Source organism: Rousettus aegyptiacus, unplaced genomic scaffold (assembly GCF_014176215.1).
Source record: "Rousettus aegyptiacus isolate mRouAeg1 unplaced genomic scaffold, mRouAeg1.p scaffold_m13_p_3, whole genome shotgun sequence".
Taxonomy (NCBI): domain Eukaryota; kingdom Metazoa; phylum Chordata; class Mammalia; order Chiroptera; family Pteropodidae; genus Rousettus; species Rousettus aegyptiacus.
Genome location: NW_023416306.1, coordinates 61,452,782 through 61,480,103, shown reverse-complemented (window position 1 = coordinate 61,480,103; position 27,322 = coordinate 61,452,782). Strand labels below are relative to the sequence as shown.

The 27,322-nt window shown below is 35.2% G+C and overlaps 1 protein-coding gene across 4 annotated transcripts in view; it reads right to left on the bottom strand.

The window, feature by feature from the left end:
• The window catches only part of FOCAD (focadhesin), a 247,973-nt gene that overhangs the window by 218,473 nt on the left and 2,178 nt on the right, over positions 1–27,322 (bottom strand). For 2 of the 4 annotated variants that reach the window (XM_036217571.1, XM_016160422.2), the window contains exons 2-4: positions 7,151–7,239; positions 4,404–4,478; positions 2,025–2,179 (exon numbers count right to left, since the gene is read on the bottom strand). In XM_036217571.1, the coding sequence (XP_036073464.1) occupies positions 2,025–2,179; positions 4,404–4,478; positions 7,151–7,207 (287 nt within the window). In that variant the 5' untranslated portion in view covers positions 7,208–7,239. Of the gene's footprint in view, positions 1–2,024; positions 2,191–4,403; positions 4,479–7,150; positions 7,240–27,322 lie in introns of those variants that run through there. The other 2 variants (XM_036217572.1, XM_036217574.1) reach the window with 2 other exon arrangements.

Genomic DNA, 27,322 nt, shown 5'->3' with positions numbered 1-27,322 from the left:
TTTTACCATGTGAATGTTTTGCCTGTTCAAAAGTTACATTTTTTAATTTTAAAAAGTCTAAGGTTACTGGCCAATTATAACATATACAGATCGTATGCTGACTCACCATCAGCAAAGTTTATGCTTTTCAGTTTACAATAGTGATAATTTATACTGATATGTGAAGAATATCCCACACCAGCATAATTTTCTAACATGATCTTCTGGAATTAAAAGTATAACCTAACCTGCTCTAATTATCTCTTACGTACACAGAGACATTACCTTGGCTCCCTTAGCTGCTGATACTCTTGCTTTTAAATATAAATTGTACAACTACACAATGCAAGTAGATTTTATGTTTGTGAATTTGAAGGCATTTGAAAGCTATTTGGGGGAAACAAATACCATTACCTGCATTTGTAAAAAGGGGTAAGGCGAAATCTAGGTGTTTTGCTTACAGTCAACCAATAAGTTACAAAAAGAAAGACACATTAAAACTAAAAGACTCTTCAAAACTACTTTTTAAATGGGTAGAAAATAGGATCCTTCCAAAAGCATGTGTGTGTGTGTGTGTGTGTGTGTGTATACACACGTGTGGGCATGCACACAAAGAAAAACACAGAAAATGAATGTTTTTAGCCATGACCAAATCCTTACTTATTCAGAAATATTTGGTCATTTTCTGTCAAAGAGTGTGCTAGAGACAAAAATACTATGAAACAGCAAGTAGCTCAGCAGAGAAGAGGGAAGAGTCTAGGCAGGAGAGGTAACATCTTAGCTGAGTCTTAAAGGATGAAAAAGACGATGTCAGAAAGAGAAGGGGAAGGAACATTCCATGCAAAGGCAGAGCACTCTGCCTCAAACACTCAGGAATAGGGAATGGGTTATGTATGGCTAGAGAGGAGGGTTCGTGGCAGGAAATGCAGGTTGAATGAAAGCCTAGAGCTAGTTTGGGAAGGGCAGGTATATCATGCTAAACGGCTTGGACTTATAACTATAGAGGGGAGAATGTAAAGAAAAAATCAAGGTTTCAAAAAGATATAAAGAGATGATCTAAGAGAATGAAATAAGATTCGTGAAGAAAAGAGGCCAGAGGTTATTTAACCTAATACACTTCCTGCCCACGAAGGCATCTTCTACAGATTAATAGTTAGAGCTGTACTCCACTGAAGGCAGAAAAGAAGAATAAGTATTCAGTTCTGATGATACCATAACAAAGGTGAGTAAAAAATATTAGGAGAACAAGTAACCCCACTGAGAAAGGGCCAGATGCTGGGGAACACTGGGTAAGAGTTGGGCGAAGGGGACAGAAGTCCAAATGATTTCAAGAAGGCAAAACTGAGGGTGTAGGGATCAAAACCATTTCTTGAAACAAAGAGTGGCATCTCTTTTTCAGGGAGTATTTTACAAGAGAGGCCCACGTCCATAGGATGGTTCAAACATGGTTCTGCTGACCGCCTCAGAATGCTGTATAACCCGTTTATCCCATGCAATTCCATTATCCTTGGTCTGTAAATGGAAGAAATATGGTCATACCAAACAAATTCAAAACACTAAACATTATTTTCTTGGAAAACTCAGGGGAAGACATGTCTAAATCACAAAATACTTTTAAAGAGGTTAGTGCTATTATTTTCTAATACAGGTACCAATACAAAAGGCTAAACAAGTATTGTCAATAGTGTATGAACTTTACCACTATGAAAGCAGTATTGCTTATAGGAAACCTTTTTTCTTAAAATAAGTCAGGAATTTGTTCTGCAATTGTGAATTCTAAACCACTTAGCTATTTTCTTCATAAAGAGGAATGACAAATTTAAGCAGAGCCCCAAAACTTAAGTATAGCAAATGACCGCAAATACCAAAACTTAAGAGTTTAAGTTAGCACATTCTCACCACATATGAAATATCAACCTCAGGACATTATGAAGGAAAGAAAAATAACTGGCAAGTAGAGTGAATGTTGACTTTTACTGGCAAATTAGTGAATTTTTTTCTAAAAGTTTAAATTGTTAATTGATCAAACATGAAGGAAAGAGTACCTGGTTGATGGAATCAGGTTGAGTATCCCATTGAGAACATAGCTGAACTCTGCATGATCCTGAGCCACAAGGGCCACCAGACCCTCACAGCATGCTGTTCGAACCACGACATTATCACTGCAACACTTTTCCCACAGCAAGTTCAAGGCAGGAGTCTGAAATCAAACTAGTGGTTAAAGGATACTTCTGATGAGTGGCAAATGCATACATACCCCTAGCCATGCATCAAAGTGTAATTCATTCACAGTAGGCTAGCCGTCCTATACAAAGATGATACTGTTGTCACACAGAATAAATAAAGTCCCTTTTCCAAGACAAGTAAAGGGTGGGTTCTGATACAGCAACTCTCTCTCATCTGGTGTCTTTGCTGCAAAATAAGGCTGGTTGCAGATAGGCATGATCTAAGTTCGAGCAACACAACAGAACTAACGTGGGATCAAAACTAAGACTTGGCTCTAGCACAATGCTCTAACCAAGCCATTTAGCTAGACACCAACAGTATCAGCAGATCAGTTAGTCTAAATTGAACTCTAAATCATACCTATGTTTCAAACCCTAAATGGCAATAGCATTTTCAGAAAATGTTCCTGCTCTCCTATTACCAACCTCTATCACCTACATGCACCCCCACCATTCCCTGCAATGTCCCTGACCCAATTAACTGATGTCTAATGTGAGCACACAGTGAAAAAGAAAGAAGTAGGACAGACTACCAGCAAGCTGCTCATTCTATGCTACCAACAAAAGTTTTTCTAACATGTTTTGTACAAGAAAGAGACTATGACTTTTCTACCTCATACCATTAATCTGTCATCTTTCACAAAAGAAATCACTGGAAGAGTATATAAGTGGATATAAGTTCCTTATTTTAAAAAATCCTATAAAAGCAGAGGTTTTAACTTTTCTAATTTTCTTAGGAACCTATGATCTCTCAACCCCACCCCCCCAAAAAAATTCACTATTAAAGATAAACCAATAGTTAAATGCATTATGGGTTAAGTCCACTTAAATTTTCACATGGCTTGGGTGGTTTTATGGTTTGTGTTTTTTTGTCGGTTTGTTTTTGAAGAACATATAATGAAGCTATTTTTCTTTCATTCTGACATAATTTATTGGGTAAATATATAATTTGGAGAAAAAAATTAAGATCTCCATCACCCACAGAATAACTAAAAGAACGAAAATCAACATCAGATTTTGCCCACTTTCTCACTGATGCTGGCTCTGAGAGCTTTTTCAATCTTAGAATCTCATTATGACAGAACAATATAGTTAACAGTCACTGCAGGAATGTAATATTTATATTCCAATTCTTTAATTCAGAAGAGAATTTTATTCACATCTATGGATAATATTGAAGGGTTCTAAATGTCATTACTCCATTACTACGCCAGTAAAACAAAATAAATGAATAAAAAACTGTTGCTTCAGGCAATACTGTGTCCTCATAGAAGTAAGCATTCATTTATTAATACAAGAGGAAACATTTAGTTACAGGGATTCACATTCAATAAATTCTGGCAGTTTAAGTAAAACCACTAGATCTTGTCAGAGTACATAATGTGATTACAGGCAGGATTAAGATCAAGGTTCTCAGAAAACCTAATTTATATAACTGTATACAAACACTAGATAAATGCCAATTAGTGAAGTGTGCCCCTACACTTCCTTCAACATGACAACAGAAACTGTAAAGAAATGCAACTTGAGGCAGTTAATCAAAAAGAACATGAGAGAAAGGAAATCAACTTGTTTCTGTTGCAAAAAAAAAACAATCCCCCCTCCAACCTATATTCTCCATAGAGTTTACCTTAGAGCACCACCATGTCAAAATACACAGCACTGGCCAACCAAAACCCAAGTGGTATATACCTCAATAAGCTGGCATTGCTTCAGCTCTTAGCATTTACCTGCCGTATGCATTTTTCCTCCAGCTCCAACTGTCAATGCATCAATGACCTTTCCAACTTAGAGCTCACATATGGGGCTATCAAAAGCATGAGAAATCTCTTATATCCAAACAGAGCCACTATGTTCATTTTCCCTATTAGACAAAAATAGTCCCTCAGAGGTAACCCTATGAACCTTCTCCAAAGTATGTCTACTCTCTTCCACCCATGTTATTTTTCATTCATAATCATAAGAATACTCCCCTCACCCCTTCCATAGCTTATTCTTAGAGTCTGTTGTCACAATTTTTTTAATTTAAAAGAATTGGGAAGAAAAATATGGCAAATGGAAAAAAGGAAAAAAGGCAATGAACTCACAGTTCAAAATCATTTCTACAGTGACCTGAACTATGAGAAAACAAAAGAAGTGTATATGTGGTCCAGTTGGTAGCAATATCTAAATAGAACTAAAGCACAAAGCTAAACAGACCTGGTTTGTGGATTGATGGATCTTTCCTGAAAAACCACTTTCCTTTAGAACTGCAGCAATAAGATGACCCACAGCCTAGAAAAAAAAAAAAAAAAGAAAGAAAAGAAAAAAGAAAAAGAAAAAAATTAATAATACTTTCTTAAAATTTCTCTCCAATAGTGCATTCGAAAGTAACTAATATCAATACTAGCTGACATGAGTATGAGTATGCCAGTCAATTGGCAATAAAATTCCAACTCATTGACTGTATGCTATGAACAGCACTGAATTAGTCACTCTATGCACATAATTTTTTATCTTCATAACAATTCTCAAAGTAAGCATTTTTATTCCTATTTTTATCCCAATAAGCAAACTATAGTTCATAGATATCAAGAAAATTATAAGATTTTCAGTTCGAATTGCTGTCAGTATTAGAAGACAATGAGATTGTTTAATCCATGAAACCATAAGACAAATGAGAAAATTCATAGCATTTAATATCATCTTTCATCCAAATGAATTACAACATGCTTCATCATGCTCTTAATGAAGATGGAGAAAATGTACACCTATCTTTATGACTATGGCCCATACAGATCTGAACCAATAGATCTCCCCTGACCATGACCACAGTTATTTTCTCTGGTTTTAGCTCTCTAATGAGCTTTCAATCTCATAAATCTCGAAAATTTTCTCATCTCCTGCTTTGGTCCAAAAGCTCAAGATTAAATCTCACACTCTTATAGGAGTGTTGATTACATAACTACATAAATATCATTACCTCCTACCACCTCAACCTCATTCTCCTAGCTCTTCAACACTACCCCGCACTACTGTCTTAGAACCTAGGCTAGCAATGATGACAGCCATTCTATGTATGAGTTGGGAAATACTTTGCAACTGCCACAACTGTTGATCATGTGTTGGGACCAATGTATGACAGAGCTGTGAATACCTGTCAATCTTCAAAAGTCTCCAGAAAAGCTCAGATCAAAACACAGCGCCCAGTCCTTCATTTATTTTTGTATTTCACATATTGAAAACAAACACCTCAATGCTTGATGGTCTCAGTTTTGCAAAACAAGTATTTATTTACATGAATATTAAATTTAGGTCAATTAACTGTCTCAACTCCTAGTTAAAGGGATAGTAACAAGAATCAAAGATAAACAGTTTTAGTTCCTGTTTACAAAATATACCTTATTTCATTGAATGTAACTGGCCATCAATGACAACATATATCATTATTTTAGATACTACAAAAAAGAAAAAAAGGCTGCCAATTAATCTATGTTATACAATGTCTTATAATTTAGAATTACGATTTTATATTAATGAAAGAGCTCTTTCAGATTCATTTAGAAAATCATGGCCAAGTTCACAAATGTGTAGGCAATACCAACTGTATAATGACTACCGTCATCAAGTCCGAAATGCAATCCAATTTCACAGATGTTAAAATGTGAAAAATGTGTACAAATCAATGAAATATGGTGCTAACACAGAGCAGTGATTACAAAAGAATAAGAAATATTCACAAAGGAGAAGGCACAATTTCAAGAACCTAATAAAACCAATATGAAACACAAAAAGGACCAAGAAAGCTATCATTCATATTTAGAAAATGAACTAAAAGATAATAATGATGAACATCTCCTCACTGCCCACCAGATTCAATTTTTCTGATTTACCTTTCAGTGTATTCTTCTAACAAATCAGAGAATATAGCCTAAACTGATTTTAAAATACAAAATCCAAGGATATATTAGCTTATATTGCTCTTTAGTTTTCCATAACAGAACAATTTAAATAGACATCCTACAATACACTCACCCTTTTCATTTAAGTTAACAGTAACATGCACAGGCATTTCTTGATTATCTATGCTAACATAGGGACCCCAGGCACAGAAAAATAAAAATTGTAGACAGTATCCTCCAAGCTTTCATCTTCTTCATGGTAAGAACCTGTGCTGCACAGGATATGACTCCAACCCAGTCAGGTAGAAGGGAATCTTGCATAAGGAGTGTTCTCCTCATGGAAGGGTTCCCCACTACCCAGCTAAGTCAATTTCCACAGTAGACATCTCTGAAGTTAAAGCTGAAAGTATCCAAGACGCTGTATGTGGTTAAGTCTTCAAGCAGGCTTCTGCTGGCCCCTTAGCTTTACTCTCACAAGAAAAGACAGTAAGCAGTTATGGTACCTTGATTAACCAGAATGCTTCTAGTTAGCTGAAGGCCAACCTGAAAACCATCTTTGTTTTAACCCTAATAACTGAAAAGCTCTCTAAAAAAAATTATCGCAATCTCCTGCCTGAGTCACTATATAAATCAAATTTTTTAATCCAGGATATTTTATTTATTGAATACCATTATTATAAAATTCTATTCTTAATAGTTGTATAGAGGTAGAATATTCCTTCTAAAAGATTAATCCCTCATTCTCTGTAGATGTATAACTATTTGTTTCTGTACCCAATAATTAATAATAGATAAAAAAATACATATTCCAGAGTTAATGAAGGTTTTATTATTTCTAAAAAAAGAATGATATAAATAGAATTGAGATTGGTCAATTTTAAATATTTACTTTCCTGTCAAATTTTCAAATTAAATCATAAAAGTTGTTTAACAAAATTATCTCTTTATATAAAATATTCTGTTAAAAATATGAAGTTCAATTAACAATCCACCAAAAGGTTCATTTGTTACCATGAAGTATAAGTAAATAAGTAAGTAAGTAAATAAATAAATAAATAAAATTACCTGTGATTGTATAAGAGAATTTGGAAATTCAAACCTTTTCCTGATATCATCTGACATTTTTGCTTCTCTGACATGAATGTATGCAGAGTCTGTAAACAAAATGAAAGAATATTTGTTAATATGGAAAAAGAATTCAAACCAATTATCCCTCAAATACCATGAAGGTAATTCACTCCAAAGATAATAATACAAAGCACAGGGCTCTGCAGAGTTATCCTTGGCACACCCTTCATTGTTAATCACCTCAATCCTTGAATGCTGTAATTGATAAATAAACTAAAATGCCTAACAGCTCTTGGTTTTTCCCATTATAGCTAATTCTGAAACTGATAAATTCACACTACAGAAACCAAAAAAAAAAAAAAAGTTCAAGCCTAAATAACATAATTTTAAAAGTTCAACCACATGTTTGAAACAGAAATTAATTCTTTTATCATTCAAAACTTCTAAGAGAAAGAATTAAACTTTAGTCACAAAATCGTTTAAACTATTTCTTACTTTGGAACAAGCTTTCATTTAACTACATGGGGTTATAATCTCTGATCCAGGCCCAGAATGGGGGAATTCCAAAATGCTTTGTGAACCTGATTGAGCTGGTTAGGCTAATAGCTTATCGTGGCAGTTGAAGAAGCCAAACCATCTAGAAAGATGACTGTCTCCAGGACGTAGGTCAATGGAGTAAGAGCACTGTTTTTATCAAAATTACCTAAGAATAGAAGGCAAATACCTAAGCTTACAAAAATACCTAAGCCCTTATTTTGGTGTGACACTTTAAGAGAAAGAATACAATTTTTAAATCCATAACTTTATCTTTCATAACAAATGGTCATTAAGCATTCTCAAAACCACTACCCAAGATGGAAGATGATTTGATATCATCTTTGATTTGCTACCTTGGGCTACAAATTCTAAGTGTCTTTCATCTGCTGGAGACTTGTATTTCAAGGTTAATCACAACCATTTGGCTTTTCAAGGTATCAAAACATCATATTCTCTTAGGGAATTTCAAAAAAGAGTAAAAGAGTACATATGCTTGCTTTAGCATTGGCAGTGTAGCATGTGTCCTACTTTATTTTGTCTCAACTTCCCTTGGGCATTTTATAAATTAAAGAAAAATAATTTATATATTACTTCTTATCATGACATTCTTCAATAAAAGGAAACCAGTCACAATATGCTCCATAAACCACATGTTACCAAAAAAAAAGAGTGTTTGATTTTAAAAGATTTATCTTCAACCTGTCATTGTGCCTTTTTTTGGATGTCTAAATCTAAATCAGAAAAAGAATTTTTAATGAGGTCTTTAAGTTCCAAGTGAATTAAAGCATTTGTTTAACTTAAATAATTATCTTATCTGTCAAGGTGTTTCAGCCCCATAAGAAAACTTTCAAGAAAAAAAAAAAACTATCAACTGCACTCTAGAAGTAATAAAGGAGCAGCAGACAAATAAAGCACTTCAGGTTTTCGAACTTTCTCAAAAGTTTCTCTAGGATATGAAAATATACAACCATGTATCACATGAAAGTATTTAGCGTCAAACTTCAAATAAAGAGCACAGTCTGAAAAATAAGAGAAAAATCTGCCTAATTATATTCACGAGTGCCATGAGAAGCCAGCAGAGAAATCGTGCAGGGTAGCTGGCTGGGGGTGGGTAGAGTTGTCTACGGTCAGACAGACTTGACTTTGAGCACTCCTGACTACCAAATTTCTATACACGAAGGGTTCAGAGCAGCAGAAAGCACATTCTTGAAGTTAGTTTACATGAGCAGTGTAATCAGCAGGCTAATAAAAATACATATACTTCATTCACATTAATGGGACTCAAAATCTAGGACTTCTTTTTCTAACACTTTATCGACTATTATATCAACTATGCCTTTAGTTTCTTCCTCCCACAAATTAACCTATAGAACTATCAGCCTAAGGATTTTAAACCTATACTTTAACAATTTTTTCTTTTTTATTACTTTTTGTTAATGGCTGATAATATAGAAAAGCTGATGGGCACAATCAATAAATCTGAGCTGATTTTATAAATTTATCAAGACTATGGCCCAGGGGTATATTCCAAGTACTCCTAGTTGCTTCCCTGCCCCTTAGAAAAAAATAAAACCATCTATATTTTTCAACCACCCACCTTGCTCTGTTGTTTATATTTACATCTTTCTTGTTCTTCTTCCTGCTTAGTTTCTCACCTACCACTTCTTGGTACCTATGTATTTCTACACATTCTCTCTAGAATCTGGCAGGTAGATTCTGTTTCATCACTCTATATTAAAACCTGACACTTGTTAAAAACTCAAGCTTAGCCTCAGCCCTTGCTTCAAAAGCTTCAAAATCCAATTACTGCCTGCACTCCCAAATTAACAGAACAATACAATTAGAGCCCTCCTAAATATATGATTCATAAAAATGGAAAGATCATGAGGAAATCACAATGGAAAGTTTCTAACACTAAAGAGCAATATAATAGTAATTCTCAATCATTACATTCACAAAGAGGTCACTAGATCACTAAGCCATTGTTAAATTAAGCTGTAAGTAAAAAGTACTTTAATGTTCGCCAGTAATTTCAAAATCAAGCCAAGACAGAAGGCAACTAAGTGGAATGACAGAGCCACTTGGTAAATATTATAATCAGAGGAAGCAAGAACTGCATAGATGTGGCAGAGATGGCTAACTATCCTTCAATATCTATATTCTCCTTCCTTTATTTTAGTAAAACTGTAGCCTGATCAGCTTGATTACATATCTTAGCCTCAAGAATGGTTAGGTATGGCCATGTGTGTGATCAAGTTCTCCCAAGTGGAGCTGAAGCAGATGTGATGTGCCACTCCCAGGCTGCAGACTGCTTCCTCTACTCTCTTCCCAACCAAAACCAGGTCTTGGCAACAACTCATTCAAATATGTGTATAATGGCAATGCCTCTAGAACATTGTTGAAGAAAAGATAGAAGGAACCTGGTTCCCTCAATGATAGCTTACAGTAGAACTGCACACCTAGAACTCCAACTACTACATGAGAAAGAAACTTCTACTTCGTTTAAACCATTACATTTTGGAAGTCTCTTTGTTGCAGTAGCTAGTGTTTCCTTAACAATATAGCAGACCTGAGAGTATCTCCATTCCATTCTTTTTTCATTGGAGAAATGAAGAAACTAAACGTCAGGTTAAGCAACCAAAAAGGCAAATCATCCTGGTAGCTCAGGTGAGAAGGGAGGTTTCCTGACTTCCGACCCAGTGTTTCCTTGGGCCATCAATAACATCAGGCATGACCAGCACGGCACAGTCCACATTACCGTATCATTTCCCAGTTATTTTAAAATCTATAACTGAAGTGCTGAACGAATTTAGGTAACTATGAATTCTGAAGACCTACGACTTGCAGTTGACTAAAATACATCAACTTGCAATCAAATTCCTGCCTTTACAATTGAGTTCTTTCTCAGTTATATCACATGCTACTTATTCACAGACTTTGAAGTGGGAGTTTAAAATAAGATCAAAAGCAGGAAATTCCAAGTTAGATCTGATTGTTATCCAGGAGAACCAGGCATTAAAGTAAGAAATAAAACCACCAACTTAAATAATGTCTGGTTTGTTACAATAGTTTCTCTATTTATTCTTAAATAATCTTTTATATAATATTGTATGTATATTTACACATAAATATATAAGGAAATAAAGATTAGAAAGTTATTTTTCAAAATCTAAAGATTTACTTATCTCTAGTTTTTATAGTATCCTATCTGTCTTCAAAGATTATGAGATGGGTTTTTTTCCAATATTACGATTTTTAATATTTTTGTTCCACCAAAAGAATACTCAATTTGCTCAGTACATTTTTTGAGTAAATATTTTATGTTGATACAAAATAATCTTTATAGTATATTTGTAATAAAACTGATGCCAACTCATTTTAAAGATCTTACTGACCAATAAATGTCTAATCTAAATAGCTAAAATCTCCACATTCTTTTCTTACTTCAAACACCATTCAGTTAATTAAAATCTAGTAAAACACAGATGTACTTTATAGGTATTTTACTTATTTTTCCTCCCCTCAAAAATGACTCAAATTTTGTGCACTGGTTTTCTAAAAATAATTTACTTCTTAGCAAATATTAACATGGTAAGACTGAAATATTTATGGGATAATGATGTGACAAATGGGATTTTCTATAAAATACTCCAGTCTACCTCGGGCGGGGGGGAGGGGGCAGAATAGATAAAACAAGAATTATCTAGATGTTGATGATAAATGGGTACACCAAAGTTTATAACACTACTCTATTTTTCACATATGTTTGAAATTTTTTCATAATAAAAGTTTTCTAGCCCGTGCATCATGTGAGGACACAGAGAGAAAGCACTGGCTATGAACCAGGAAGAAGACCTTCATCCAACTAGGCTAGTATACTGATCTCAGACTTCAAGCCTCCAAAACTGCAATAATTAAATTCCTGTTTTGTTTTGTTTTGTTTTTTAACCACATGTGGCTCTTAGTAGGGACCAGTCAATATTCTAAGCACTTTACCTGCATTAACTCATTTAACCCTCACAATAACCCTTTGAGATAGGTACTCATTTTACAGATGAAGAAACTGGGACAGAGGAGACTTAAGTAACTTTCTCAAGTTGGAAATTTAAGTACAGGTTGTCCAGGTACATATATACACAGAAAAGCCTGGAAAATATAAATTATGGGTGATGTCACTTTTTGCTTGTTTCTATATTCTAATTTTTTACAAGAACATGTTTCCATAATTTGAATAGTTACCCAAAAATATTTATTTAGATACTAACACATCCTTTAGAAATAGAGAAAATGACTTTCTGAAACCTGAAACACTGCAAGCATAGAAATCCATCATCAGGTATGTTGAAGTGAGCAGCAACAAACTAGGACAATTTTATAAACGATAAAAGATTAGTTACTTTGTTAGCCATTTCGCCAATTCTTTACAGAAAGAGTAATATTGAAAAAAGGTCAAGCAATTTAACTGAATAGATTCAATTAACTTTAGACCATTTAAAAAGTTACTCCATTTTTAAAGAGAAACATAATCATTACTAAAGTTTTCTCAGTTGAATTCCTGGGAAATTTTACAGTAAAATAAAAACTCTTACTCTTGAAAAGAATTATGTAGACTCATCACAAGTTAAATAGCAATATTTCTTTCGATTGCTGCAAACTGAACAATCAACCTCATTTTTATTTTTCATGAAAAATAAATTATTAAATTTATATAGAATGGAATAGTTACAGTTTAGTTATTTTAATTTGCATTCTTAGTGGTAATGAGAGCTGAAGATCAAATGAGCAAAGGAATGTTACAGGAAGATAGTAAATTTCCCTGCCATTAACTCAGTCAATATAGCCCAAATGGAATTGGAGAATCTCTCTTATATTCCAGTCATGAATGGATACAATCACAAGACAACATAATCATCCCACTTTCAGAAGAACCACTCTGAAAATGTTCGAATGAATATGATGACTAATGTACTGTGAAGCAATGTCATACATGTTTTGCAACCCCTAAAGCTGTCCATCTTTAATCTGAGACATCTTTAATCTGATTATGTTTATAATCTTATATACCTCTGTCATCATTATGACAGAGCAACCTGACAGGGAGCAAAGTGCATGGCGGGTGGGGTGGAGGCGGGGGCGGGGGCGGGAGGGGCGTAAGGGCCGCAGGGAGGTTGGGGGGGGGGCGGACCTGAACGCAAATCTTGGCTCTAGCACTAGCCATTAAAATGAAGCTTAATCATTTACTACCTCAAAGCCCGTTTCCTCATTGGTTAAACATGGCTTGTCTCACGAGGTAGTAAGAATAACAATATGAAGTATGCCTGAAAGCCAAGAGGTCTTGAGAATAGGTACTCCAAAAATGCATTTTCTCCCTCCCTTGATACTACATAGGATAGTGAAGGGAGGTGAATCATGGAAGAGCTCTAGTGATAAGTAGGGCATTTCTAACCAAAGACCAGGATGGGATCTTGTATATAAGTTACCAGATTGAGAAATAAGACACCAGAACCAAGGAGATTCTCATTCAAAATAAAATTAATTTCTAACTCCCTGCTGAAAACCGTTCAATAACTTCCCACTGCCCTTTCTAAAAAAAAAAAAAATCTAATTTCTTTATCATGGACAAAAGGCCCTACATGATTTGGTCTCACAACTCTCCCTCAGTTGGAGAGTCTCAGCCACACAGACCTCCAGTTTGCTCTTTCCATGTCCAGGTATGGAACTCTTAGGCCCCTCAGACTCAAGTGTTCTTGCCCTTCTTGTTCGAACAGCTGACTCCTCTCACTCTTCACATCTCCCCTTGAACTTTCCTGACCCCTTACCACCCTCAAGCAATTCCCTACTGCTACCTCCAGAGACCCACGGGCACACCCCTCATAGCTTTGATTGCATTCTCAGATGATCATCATTTATTTATTTCTGCTGCCCTTCTCTAACCCCCAGTGAAATGCAAACTCTTGAGGGCAGGGAACTGGTCTCTCTTTTTGACCACTATAACCCCAGCACATAACAAGTACCTGTTCACTAATGATTCATTGAATAAACATGAAGCATGACTTCAGGTTAAGAATATCATTTTGGAGGAAACAGCTTCTTTGTGCCAAGCACCCCATAGAATGCTTTAATTAACCCCTCTGGATCATCGCAATAACTCTAAGGTAAATATTATTAACGCCACTTCCCACAAGAGAAAAAAAGGAACTCAGAGAGGAAGTAACTTGCCTGAGGTTATACCGTGGTATTAATAGCCAGGATTTACTGAGTTTACCACGTGCCAGGCAGGCACTGTCAAGCTCTTTACACACATTCTCTCACCCAATATGCAAAACAACCCCATGACATGAGTACTATTATTATCCTCTTTTTCATACAAAAAAACCAAGTGAAGCAAAAAGAGGTCGAAATTAACTGCCTAACTATGTAAGAAGCAGTACACGGATATGAATAGTGTAGTCTCCAAAGCTCACATTCTCAATCACTCCTCTATAAAGTATGGTTGACACAGTTTTAATAAAATTAAGATAATCCATTAAAGAACTTCACTCAGAACCAAGCACATAACATTTTTTAAATGTTAGCTATTATTCTTAGTCTGAATCCAACAATTTGTTTTTTCTACATTTTGCCATATCCCAGGGAATAAGCAAATCTAAAAAAAGAATCAAAACAAACAAACAAACAAACAAAAACACCTGGGTTCAGATATAGTGTTAAATCAGGTTCCCAAAGCAGTTCATCAGTATGTGCAAACAGCTCTGTTATCTTTGTATGAATTGCAATCCTAAAAACATGTAATCAAGTCTAATGTGTAAAAGTTACATATTAAAGGGATGCTCAATGCTGAGCACAAAACACAAAAATTAACAACTAAACTTAATCCCCATCCTTTTGGCACCATCTCTAGCAATACAACTCCCACATTTGTGTACATTCTTTGTTTTTATACTTTTATTTCATCATTGAACATTCAGTTTAAGTCCAATGAGCATCTAACAAAGGATAAAGATTGCTCATTTTCATCATGACAATTAGTGTTGATCTTTAGTAAGTCCATGTTTCTTGCTGCTGCTATCAACTCATTCACATTTACATTTTCCAATTTTTAAATAAATATTCATTGAAATAGATGAAAGCAATTACTGGCCCAAATGACTGCTCAAACGCCACCACACAGACACAGATGGCTACACTGCTGCAAATGAACACTAGGCTGGCAGGTAGCCCCACCATGTGACAGTTCAAAACAGCTAGATGAGACAGGGAAATTTCTGTGTGAATGAGTTTACTTGTAAAACCATGGAGTTTGAAATAACTGCGGAATGTTCTGGGGAAAAAAATATCCAGAAGCAGGAAGATCGAGAGGATGCCAAACATATTCTTTCTCAGTTCCTACAGCTGCCTCAGAAAATGAGGCGTCGTGTTCTGGGCAAGGAGAACATGAAGATATGGTGTAGAGGGGCAACACTACACAGGTAGGCTCAAACAATTTCTAATGTTCCTTCCAACTCTGAGAGGATTGTAATCAGTCCTCAAGATGGAGATCTTATTCATCGGGCTCGCTTCCAGCTGTGTGGCAGCTGCCTGAACTCAGACACTAGTGAAGTTATCTCAAGCAGGAAAGGTTCCTCAGTAACAAACCAGCCTGCTGCATTATCCTCCTGGACTTTTGAGTTTCTTGACAGAAGCAGCTGAGTCTTATTCATCTACTATAGGGCCTGACATGCAGTAGCAGTTTAAAAATATTTTTTGGGTTACTGTGTTTAGCACTGTACTTAATATACAACAGACTCAAAAAAAGTTACTCAGAATCTTACTCTTTATTTTGTTTTCAGATCAACTTTCCCAAACAGAAAGTGAGAAATAGAGAAGAATCTATAGCTTTCTCACTAATTAAGACTCATGAAACAAACACCGAAATAAATTAAGAACCAGAAGTGGAAAAATAAATTTGTAAACTTTATTTTCAAGTTAATACAGTATCCTGAATTCAATTATCCACATGTTGAGGATATGAAAATAATTAGTTCCTTTCAAACACACTCCTTTCTCCCAGCTTTTTATTACATTTTTTTAACTGATCAAATAACATTTGAATAGGTAGTATAAAGATGAATTTCAGCCAAGTCCAAAGTCCCAATCAGAGAATATAAATTAGTGAGATTTTATTACACTGTTACTCATTTTGGTACATTTTCCTTAAAAAAAAAAAAAAAGTCAAAGAACACATGCAAAATCTCTCAAGGCTGGTTCTTCACTATTTCCAGCTGAATATAATAGAGATGGAAAATGGGTCTTTGTTATTTGAATACATCATAAGTTTTACATGAATGCTTCAGTTGGCAGCTATTATTTATCATAGCTTCACTCTTAACCTGTTATATATCACAGCTCCTTAAAAACCCACAGCATCACCTCTGTGTATTTCCCACTGGGGTAAAAGGCATTAACTAATTTTCTATTGTACAGCTAACATTATTCATGGCTGTTTTTATTTGTAGGGTGCTTAATAATCAGATCTTGGTTAACCTTCACAACTACCCTGGGCAGAAGATCCTTAGTAAGTCATTTCACATTAGCAAAAAAAAAAAAAAAAAAAAATCGAGCAGTATATTCAAGAATTAGAAGAAGATCCTGAAATAAAACACTGATAGCCAGTTTGCACAGTACAGTGTATAGAATGTTTTTCAGGTAAAGGTAATTTAAGAATTATATTTAAATGAAGGAGAAGGAGGAAGTAGAGGATGAAGAGGATTATGTAGCTCTTAATGAGAATTTGTTTAATTTTACAAATTTTATAACCAATACATACATACAATTTTCACGTGTACATGTTAAACGGAACTTTTGAACACTACGTTGGATGTAAATGACTGATTAGATAGATGAACAGCAGCCGCAGCTCCAATAGGCTGTAACTCACAATGAAGCCAATGTTCAAAGGGCTTTATTTCACTCTCAAAGACCCAAACTCAAAAGCTATGAAACTGCTCCCAACCTGGCTTACCTCCAAACTGATACAAAGGTCATCAAAGACTAGATTGACTCAGGAGCAAAGCCACAGAAATAAGCCAGAAATAACATGGTTCCCAGGACCACAAGACTCTCCCCTAGCCTCACCCACCGTACTCAATTCCACCATACTCAATAGTACAATAAAGCTGAAGGTCTGGAGTAGGTCAAAAACTAAACTGCTCTATGGGAGTGGGCAGTCAGGGTACTACTCACTGAGCATGTATTTGATCCTAGTATTTAACACTTCTTGGCTATATCCCAAAGTGTCACCACACACGTTCTTCAAGTTCTATTCACCTCTCATTTCAAAAAAATAAGAATACAAAGGGCTTAAAAGAATCCTTTGTAGAAAGTTATTCATTGACCTATCTAAAAGGTAAGCTATGGAATGTGCAGATAAAATACTGATCAATAATTTAAAATGAGTTTTACAAATATAAAGAAAAGCTTATGATAAAGTAAAACACTAAAATTTTTATACACAACCAAGTTTAAATACATAGAGAGAGAGACAAAGGATTAAGAAAAAAATAAAGCAAATATGTAAAAATGTTGAGGTTATTTCTGGATAATAAGATGAGGGATTACATCTTATTACATTTCTCTTTATAATTGCTACAATTTTTTCCCCCCTGCAATGGATAAACATTATTTTTTTATACTTAAATAGAAATTATTAATTCTCTTCAAATGAAAACATAAGATCAGTTTTTCAGGCTCAGTAAAAAAAAAAAAAAACTAGTGATTTTATTTACTCACTTGAAACCTTGGTCTTTTATCACTGTCTGAAGAAGCAGTTTCACCACAGCAAACATCAAGATAAAAAAAAGTCTCACTTGATCCAATTACACTACTTATTAAGAGCTATTTAATGAGAAAGTCACACCTTTGAGTTATTAGAAGCTTTAATGGTCCTGCAGAGTTCCAAACAAGTGAGCTAACAGAATTACCTTTGATTCTAAATTTTTTGCCAGGAGATTAATCCATCTGCTACTGAAAAAAATTAAGTATTCCTCTAGTGTGTTCAACTTCCTCCAATCTCATTTTAATCAAGTACGTTAGCCTCAGTCAAGAGAATAGGTTTTTTTTTTTTAAACAGATTTATTGAAGTATAATTGATATACAAAGACAGGCACATATTGAATGTGTAATCTGATAAGTCTGGACATGTGAAACACCCATGATACCATCACCACAATCAAGGTAATAGACATATGCAACATCTTCCAAGGTTTCCTTGTTTTGTATATATGTGAAAACAACATAAGAGCTACTCTCTTACTAAATTTCGAAGTGCATAATACTATATAGTCATCCATATTGTTAACTATGGGGTGCTATGTTATGCGATTTCTAGAACTAATCTAGCCTAATTTAAACTTCATAGAAGGTAGGTTTTTTTAATTGCTTAATTGTAGTATAAAGAGTTTAATTTCCAAATGCATATATAACATATTACCTGGAAAACATTTTAGTCATCAATAGGTAAATTTTAGGGAGGTCTTTATGTATTTGGCCATCTGCCAAAGAATAAAAAAGATCTTTCAGATATGGTGACAGAGACCTGAAGAACATACTCAGCATCCAGACAGAAGAAATAGCAGAAGCAACAACCTTGAGGTAGAAGCATGCTGGGCAAGTTTAGGGAAGACTAAGGACACCAGTGTGGATGGTGAGAGTTAGCAAGTTGAGCAGTAAAAGATTACAGAGTGAAGCAGGGGCCCAGATCTCATAAGCCCCAGTAAGGCACTGTTGCTCTCTGGATATTCCGGAGTGAGATGGGAAGTCCTAGAGGGTTCAGACAGAGAAATGGAAGACCTGACTGTCATTTTAAAAAGATCATTCTGGCTTCTATGGAGAATAGACCATTAGAGAGCAAAGATGGAAAAATGAGACAAGTTAGAAGGTTATAGCAATACACCAGGAGAGAAATCATGTTGCTTTAGAGAACAGCAGTTGGAGATGATGAGCAGAGGTCAGACTTTATATACATAATTTAACAAAATTTGTTAAAGAATTGGACGTGGATGTAAGACAAATGAAGAATGACTCCAAGGTTTGGGGTTCTGACAACTGGAAGAAAGGAGTAGTGTATACTAAGATGCAGACAACTTCTGTTTATAAAACAGTATAGCAATGCAGGAGTCTCCTATGGCCTTGGGGTATAATTTACTTTTGTCCCCTCGGCAAGAAAAGGCTACATGACAAAAAAGGTGCTAAGTGCAGAAAGTACAAGCTTCACCTACTTCTCAATTTTATTTGGAACCTTCTTGATTACACACAGCAAATGCTAAAATTGTATGCACAGCCTGAGTCTGGATTTACATTCAATTTATACCCAATACCAAAGCTGTTGTCGACATCTGCCCCAGTCTTACCTACTTTCTGGTCCTAAGAAAGCCTCAGTGGCCCTGCAAGCCCAAACTATCCTATACAGCTTAAAATCTTACAAACTGAAAGCAGAGAAAAGAGACAAGGAAGGAGGGAAGTAAGGCAAACAAACTAATAGGTAGTAGGTGGGTAGATAATCCTTACTTTCCCACTCCCCAGCCTTCATTGTCCATTCTATTTCATATCTCGTTCCAAGCTTCATGTCAAATGCTCAGTACATTCTGAAGGCATTGTGTATACATGTAAATGTAGGATTCCAGGAGGGAGAAGGAAAAAATTAGTTGTGAAGTGATATTGTGAAGATATGTGAAAAAAAAAAAAGAATTAAAATGTGTTCATTTCTTTAAAAAATATGTTTAAAGATATTATGTCACTTTGTTAATATATAATTGATTTCAGAATGAACCATCAGTGATTGCTAAAACTATTACGTTAAAAAATGATGGGAACTTAGTATTAGAGGGATAAGAATGACCCCACCTGAACCCACTGATTCATCTAAGCATCACTAAAAATGGGAAAACCAGACATTGTGCCCTTATGATACGATAGAATAAGACATACACAGAACCCTCTAAGAATACTATTGCCTTATAAAATTCAAAATGGATCTACACAGCTCTCTATATTAAACTACCAATTTACAGACAACACAAGGGGTAAAGAAACAAGGTAAACAAAACCACTTACAGAGCAATATGTCAAGTTCAGAATTTGGAACATCTTATAGAACAAATGACTGTTTCTCCAACAAATCAATGACATGAGAAACAGAAGGGGTAGAGAGGCTGCTACAGTATAAGTGACTTAAGAGAGACATAATAACCAAATGCAATTTGGATTCTGACTCCAACAAATCAACCGTAATAAGACACACTTGGCACAACCGAGAAATTCTAAAATATGAACTGAGTACAAAATAAAATTAAGGAATTAGTGTGTTTTGTTAGCTGCAATAATGGCAGTAATTATATTTAAAATAAAAGGTTCTAAAAAGTAAAATAAAATAAAAAGTCCTTATTGTTAAAGATAACTATTATTTTTTTTTTTAAGCTAGAGGAAGAAAACCTGGTAGAGGAGAAAGAAAACAAAACAAATGTTAATTTTGTTGAAGCTAAATTCACTTACTATACTCCCTATTCATGTATGTGTTTGAAATTTTCCACAATAGGATGTTTTACGAATAAAGCAAAATAGAAAAAAATAACCAGAAGTTGTAAGATTGCAGTGTAAACCCTTTAAAAAATTATTACCATTTGCAACAGCTAATTCATGTGAATGTTCTCCCTGATGGTATGCAACAGAAGCAAAATACAAAAGCAAAATACAAAAATTAGTTGGAGACTGAGGTACATAAAAAAGTATCATTTCATTCATAATAACTAATTTCAAATGTTATGCTCTGTTCTGTGAAAAGGCTGTGTATACAAAGTGGTCCCCAATGCCCAAGGAGCTTAGAGGCCAAAGGACGAAGCGGTCAAGTCCAGTTGTCTGTTGAGGAGTTAAATAGGGAACTTACATACATTAAGGGGGTCCTGGGCAGCAGCAGGACATCCAGATCTCTGCATCCTTTACCCCCTAGACCACTCTCCATTATCACGCCTTAGAGATGGACCTGCGTTCTAAAAAAGGAATGTGTAGGTGGTCAGGGGAAACCAAGAGGCCAGATACTGGGAGGCCCTGGCGCCAGGGTGAGCTAAGAGACAGATAACATCAAGGGCCCCTTGCCCCAGAGGAAGGATTAATGGAAATTCCATGATTAGCCCGAAGCCTCTGTACACACATTCCAGGGTCCACTAGGGGAAATGTGAGGTGGGTCAAAGGTCTGGGTTCATTAACTTAGAAGTTAAGCATGAAGATTAGTTTCAAAATGGAGTCGGCTCTGTCCACACGTGCTCATTATAATAGCTTCATGATTCAGACCAAGTTTATAATAAAATTATGCTATAAATTAGGATGTAAAATAACTTCATTTTGACTAATTAAAAGCAAATTAAAAAAAAAAATCTCTTTCTTACCTGAAGTTCTCAATAAGATATTTTGGAGTGCGGGAAGGTCCAATAGTTTAAGAAAAAAGTTTGAAATTTTTCTGCCTTAGACTTTTTACATATTAACTAGTACAGCTTTGCTTTGAACAAAAATGTTATGATTTACAACTCAAAGTGAAGGAGATGCTAACAAGTATCTAAAGAGCAGGTATTCTATTCAGTTGATTAGAGAATGTGATCATCTTCTTTCAAAGAATAAAGAGCCAATATGTGGAAGAACACTTTGGCTAGCAGACCTCTTTAAAAACAAAAACAAAACAAAACAAACAAACAAACGAAAACAGTGGATCATAAAAGAATCTCCAAGAAGTGGTCAGGAATTTCCTTAGATAATAACTCAAAATTTGTTTCAAGAGCTTTTCCATAAAACATGGAAGAGACACCTAGGCTTGGCAAATGTTGGTACCAGAAGCCCACCTTTCATTCGCTCAACAAGTATTTATTAGATGCCTACTTTGTTCCAGACACCATATTAAGCACTGAAGATACAGACAAAAACCCCTGCCTTTATAGATTACATTCCCAGCGGAGGAAAGACTAGAATAAGCAAAATAGTAGATGATAACAGCATTTTATAAAGTAAGTGCTATGTACAAAAGTAAACCAGATAAGAGGGATAGATAGCATGAGAGAGGAATTCCAATTTTAAAGTGAATGGTCATAGAAATGCTCATAGAGGTGAAACATGAGCAAAGACTTAAAGGAGGTGAAGGAGGAGTCCACAGTTTCTGAGAAGAGGATTCTAGGTAGAAAACAGCAGTACAAAAGCCATTGTGAGAACATGCTTTGTATGTCTGAGAACAGCAAGGAGGCTAATTGAGTGGGTTTAATGAGGGAATATAGTAGTTGGAAACGAAGATGGAGAGGCAACAAAGAGATCTGATCATGGCAAGTCCTATAAGCCACTGCAAAGATTTTGCCTTTAATTTGGGTGTCAGTGGGAATCTACTGGAAGGCTTGGGGCAGAAAAGAAAAGAAATCTAACTTACAGGGTTTTTAAAAATCATTTGGCTGCTCTGCTCACAATATTGTAGAGAGCAATGAGAAAATAGTAGAGACCATTTATAAGGCTATGATAGGTTGCAAAAAATGGCTCCAAATTCCTCTCAATTCCGATATGCACCTTTTTTAACAGTGGTTTTGCTGCTCCCCTCATAAAGAGATAGTCTGTCTGTTTCTCCATTTCCTTGAATCTGAGCTGTCCTTGTAACCTGCTTTTATCAACAGGAAATTAAGCAACGTTGTAGGAGTTCTAGGGAGTCTAAGTCTCAAAAGACCATGCAACTTCCTCTTACTCTCTTGCTTCCATTAGACCACTATGTAAAAAAGCATGGAATAGCTTACTGGACCACGTGTTGCAGAAACAAGCCATCCCAGCTGCAACCTCCAAACCTGCCAGTCCCCACTGCTACATGAGTGAGCCTAGGCAAGATGAGCAAAAAGTGTTTGACCCAAGTCATGGAAAGGATGGTGTTTCCATTGACTAAAATGGGGACGACCATAGGTGAAGCAGGTATAGGGCTGTTTAGTCATCTAAATAGAAATGCTGAGTAGGTATGTGGGTATGTGGAGCTCAAGGGAAGAGGTCCAGGCTGAAAATATAAATGTAGGAGTTAATAGGGATATTACTAGTATTTAAAGTTAGTGTTTAAAGCCTTAATGATACGATTGAAGGAGTCTGAAGTCTAATGACTGAGCTCATGAACATTCCAATATTAAGAGGTCAGAGAGATTAAAAAAAAAAAAAAAACCAGTAAAGGAGTTTAAAAAGAGCAGTGAGGAAAGAAGAAACCCAAGGATTGTGACACCTTTGATAAAGGAAGAATCTGTTTCAAAAAGCAGAAAGTGATCAACTGTTTCCAAAACACTGATAGGAAATGGCAACCATGTGACAGGATGGAGTGGTAGCCAATGCTGTGGTGTTAATTGTTTTGCAATTTATAGATGTATCAAATCAATAATGTTATATGTCAATTACATCTCAATAAAACTGGAAAAAAAATGTTGTTAGGTCAACTAAGAGATGATGGTTAAAAACAGACCTACGAACTTAGCAAAATGAAAGCCATTAGTGCCTTTGAGGAGAGCAAATCTTTTAGAGCGGTGGGGAAGAAAGCCTGGTTAAATTGGGTTTAAGAAAGAACACGAGGAAAGTAATTAGACACATGAGTATAGTTTTGCCACAAAGGGGGAAAAAAAATTGTGTGGTGGTTTCAAAAAGAAATGGGGTCAAGAAAGAGTAATTATTTTTAAGATACAAGAAATAACAGCATATTGATACATCGAAGGGAATAATCCATTCATAAGAGAAAATATATTACAGGGGAGGAATATCCTAGAGACAAATCGTTGGATAGATGAAAAAAATAAGATCTTATGAATGAGTGGGAGTTGCCCTTAGAAACACAGAGACTGTCCAATAAGACTCTAAGTCCTAAAAATAATAGACGAGAAATCAGAGGTAAATGAAGGTATGCCCACATCTCATGTCCATGGCAAGTGCCATTAGTTTCAAGGCATTTTTCAAACCTCTGAGCCCAGAACTTACCTAAAAATGTTCAACATAACCTTCCAGGCATCCTAAGAATAGATGAGAGTTGTCAAATGTGATGAGAAGTATTTGCCAAAGTAGTTTGGAAGCCCAAAGTTCAAAAAGAGGTGCATAAAAGCAAAAAAGGCCATTGCCTCTTCCTTCTCTGACAAATACCATTATTTACTAGAGACATATATGTCATGTTTAAATTCAGAAATACTACTATACTTGCTGTCCTACTGTAACAGAAACTATAATGATTAGATGGGAAAAAGAAGTTGACAACAGGAAGTTTCCTCAAAACTTGAAATCCTGTGAACCTTAAAGAGCTCGAAAAAATAAAGCCTATGGAAAAAAATACAAAAAACAAAATTTATCATCTGCAAGCACATATTTATGTAAATCTAGATGTTTATAACTATTTTCATTTACTGACTTTATAATAAATATGAAACATTTCTCCCAATAGAGTAATGCCTTTAACTTTTTCCAAAAAAATTGAAATCCAAACTACTATTTGTAATGTCAAAGCCAGACGCATGCTTCAGAAAAACTTTGTCACCCTTACACCCAAATCTAACCTCTTTCAAATCTGCCTTCCTCTTCATTAAACAGTGTTCCCTCCCAACCTTTTGTCTCTGATACCATGATTGATACGCTTTCTTATTAGAAGCTCAGCTTCTTCATTAGATGGTCCCCCTACCTCCTAGATCTAATGGGAACTACACTGTCATTCTTTGGTGGCCACTTGAGTGAAGGCTAATCATTCTTCCAAACTCCATGGCTAAAAACAATGTTTCTATACCATTTATCTCCATATGTTTGAGCACATGACCTCCAAGTATCATCTTCATTTCTCATATATACTGATGGCTACAATTGGCGGTCTGAAACCTCAGAAACATAGCCAATTTCATAGTCTATCTCTTCACCCTAGGTACCACAATCATCCGGGGTCAATGTCTATGTAAGTAATTCATCCAACATACCAATCTCATTGTTCTTGACCACCTCCATATAACCCCCATTCCAGCTATCTACTTCCATGGTGAAACCCTATTCTCCATCAGTGCCCTAAAATCTTAAATTCCAATATTCTGCTCTGACTACAGAGTACTTCTATCAGTTACTCCCTTATATCTATGCACACGTATATATTTACCGCATCCAGTGTCCTAATCCCTTGAATCAGATTTTTTCCTCAATCTTTCAGCCTCTAACAAGTCTAAACCATCACTTCAACCACTCTCTTGCCAATATTTTGAACTCCTTTGCATTCCTACCATATGTACACAACAAAAACCAAAGACTGAATAATTCCAACCATTCATCATCTCTGGTTCTACTGAATTTTGCTACAGAAAGTCACACAATTATATGGACTAGCATCATTAAAAATTAATGATCTTTGCCTCTAATATCTCTAGTCAGCTCCCACTTCCATTCCCTGTGGCATTTGACACTTGACCATTCTCTACTTCTCAAATTCTCTCTCTCCATGTCTTTTAGAGCTCTATTGTCATTGGGCTGTTCTTTCTCAGTCTTTTTCATTGGATCATCTACCTTATATAGTGGTGCCTTCTAGAGTTTTTCTTGTTTTATTCTTTCTTATTCCACAAACTATTAGATATCACATCTATTCTCACACTGTATTAACTGTCAACTGCTGATAGCATCCTAATCTCTAGATATCCTAAAATCCCGTCATCATTTCCAAACCAATGCAGACAACTGCCCACTGAACAGCACCATTTGTGTAACTCCAAGCATGTCTAAAACTGACTCATTCTCCTATATATGATAATCCTCACATGATTCCTATCTTGGGAATTATAAACCTAGGAGGCATCCTTGACTCCACCTCTTCTTCATCCTGCATATCAAACTGGACAACTCCATCACCTTAATATATTTTCAAGCTATCCTACTCTCTCAAGGCCCACTGTGTAATTGGCAGTTCTATATCTGGCCTTCACAATTGGGCCTTGCTTCACTACATTTCATTCCTCGCATTACCATACAAAACTGATCTTAACTTTCCTCTACTTAAGATCTCTTACCCAAGAATTACTACAGCCTCAAGAATAAAGTTCAATATCTTTAACATAGTAGGTAAGAGGGCCTTTCATTATTTGGCCTTTTTTACTTATTAAATCTCCTCTCTATTCTCTCCTTAATACATTAAGAGTCTATGTTTTGTCTCTTACCTGCCAGATTGGCCTTACTTCTTTCTTGTGCCTTAGATGCCTTGTACTCCATCCTCACCAACTAATTCCTACTTGCTTTCGAAATTCAGTTCATGTGAAAATTCTTCTTAAGATTCTCTGAATCTCCTAAAATTTCAGTTTCCTTATATCCCCCACCGTACTCTATGCCTATATCTAATTATAATATTGATTTCATTGTATTTGGCCTTCTCTATGGCCTTCATGAAATAATATACGTTCCTTGAAGAAATATTAGGGACTTGGAATCAGAGCTGATGCCCTGTCTTTGTTGAATGAAAAAAAAAAAAAAAATCTTTAATATCAGTCTCTAAAAATTCCATATACTTAAATGTTTCAAAACAATTTTAATAAAAAGTTTCCTCTAATTCCTCCATGTTTATGTCCAACAGTATATACTAAAACCTAAAGGTTCATTAATTAAAACCTGTTCGAAGATTGTAAACAGAGTAAGACTTAAATTCTACAGCAGCTAAGACATAGAAAAATGTTTGTTAGGAGGTAAAAGTACAGCCTGGCAGCAAGAAAACCTCATAGCAAAACTACAGTTACTATGTTCATAATTAGAACATTCGTTTGACACATTACCAAATTAGGAAGCAGTTGCTTACTTGACCAAATAGAGATTAGACAATATATTCTAATGCTCTGGCAAGAACTGAAATCTTCAGCTTACAAGTTTGGGTGAAATGCTTCATTGGTCCCCAGGAAAGTAAAAGGATAAATCTTTAAATAAATAAATAATAATAACAAACTATGCAGTTTGGATTCTCAACTTCCTTGGGTCTAAAGAAATGTTTTCCCATCATGAGCAATGGAAAATTGGAGAGTGTGTAATGTGAAACTTTTGAATTGTCTTCAAAATATATAAAATGAAAATAACTCAGGTTAATGAATGAAAACCAATAAAAATTTTAAAAAGTTAAAAATCATAAATGCAATTTCATGAATTCCAATGTGACTTGAAATAGGTTTAAAAAAATTGAGGCCAGAGGACTTGCAGGACCCAATTTATAAAAATAATGTTTGATCTAGATGTTTGAAAATAAATGGGATCTTCCACATTGCTTAAAAAATTTGTTTCAAATAATTTAAATGGGAGAAAAACTGACAAACATGTCTTGTCCTAATAGCTTAGCAAATATTATTTCCTATCATATAGAAATAATACACACAACCTCTGTTCAATTTATCACTAATTGTGAACCACACATTTATAATTTATATTATATTTAAATAACCATACCATATTTTATTAGACTACTCATCTCCAGGTGTGTAGTACTTTTAAAAAAATACATAGTACTTAAGAGATTTCGCATCTCCTAAAGAAACACGTATTGCCCACTTGATCAAAGTTTAAATCATTACCCAAAAGAATGACCATTCTTTTATTAGATAAACTGGGTTCACTGTTATAAACCAA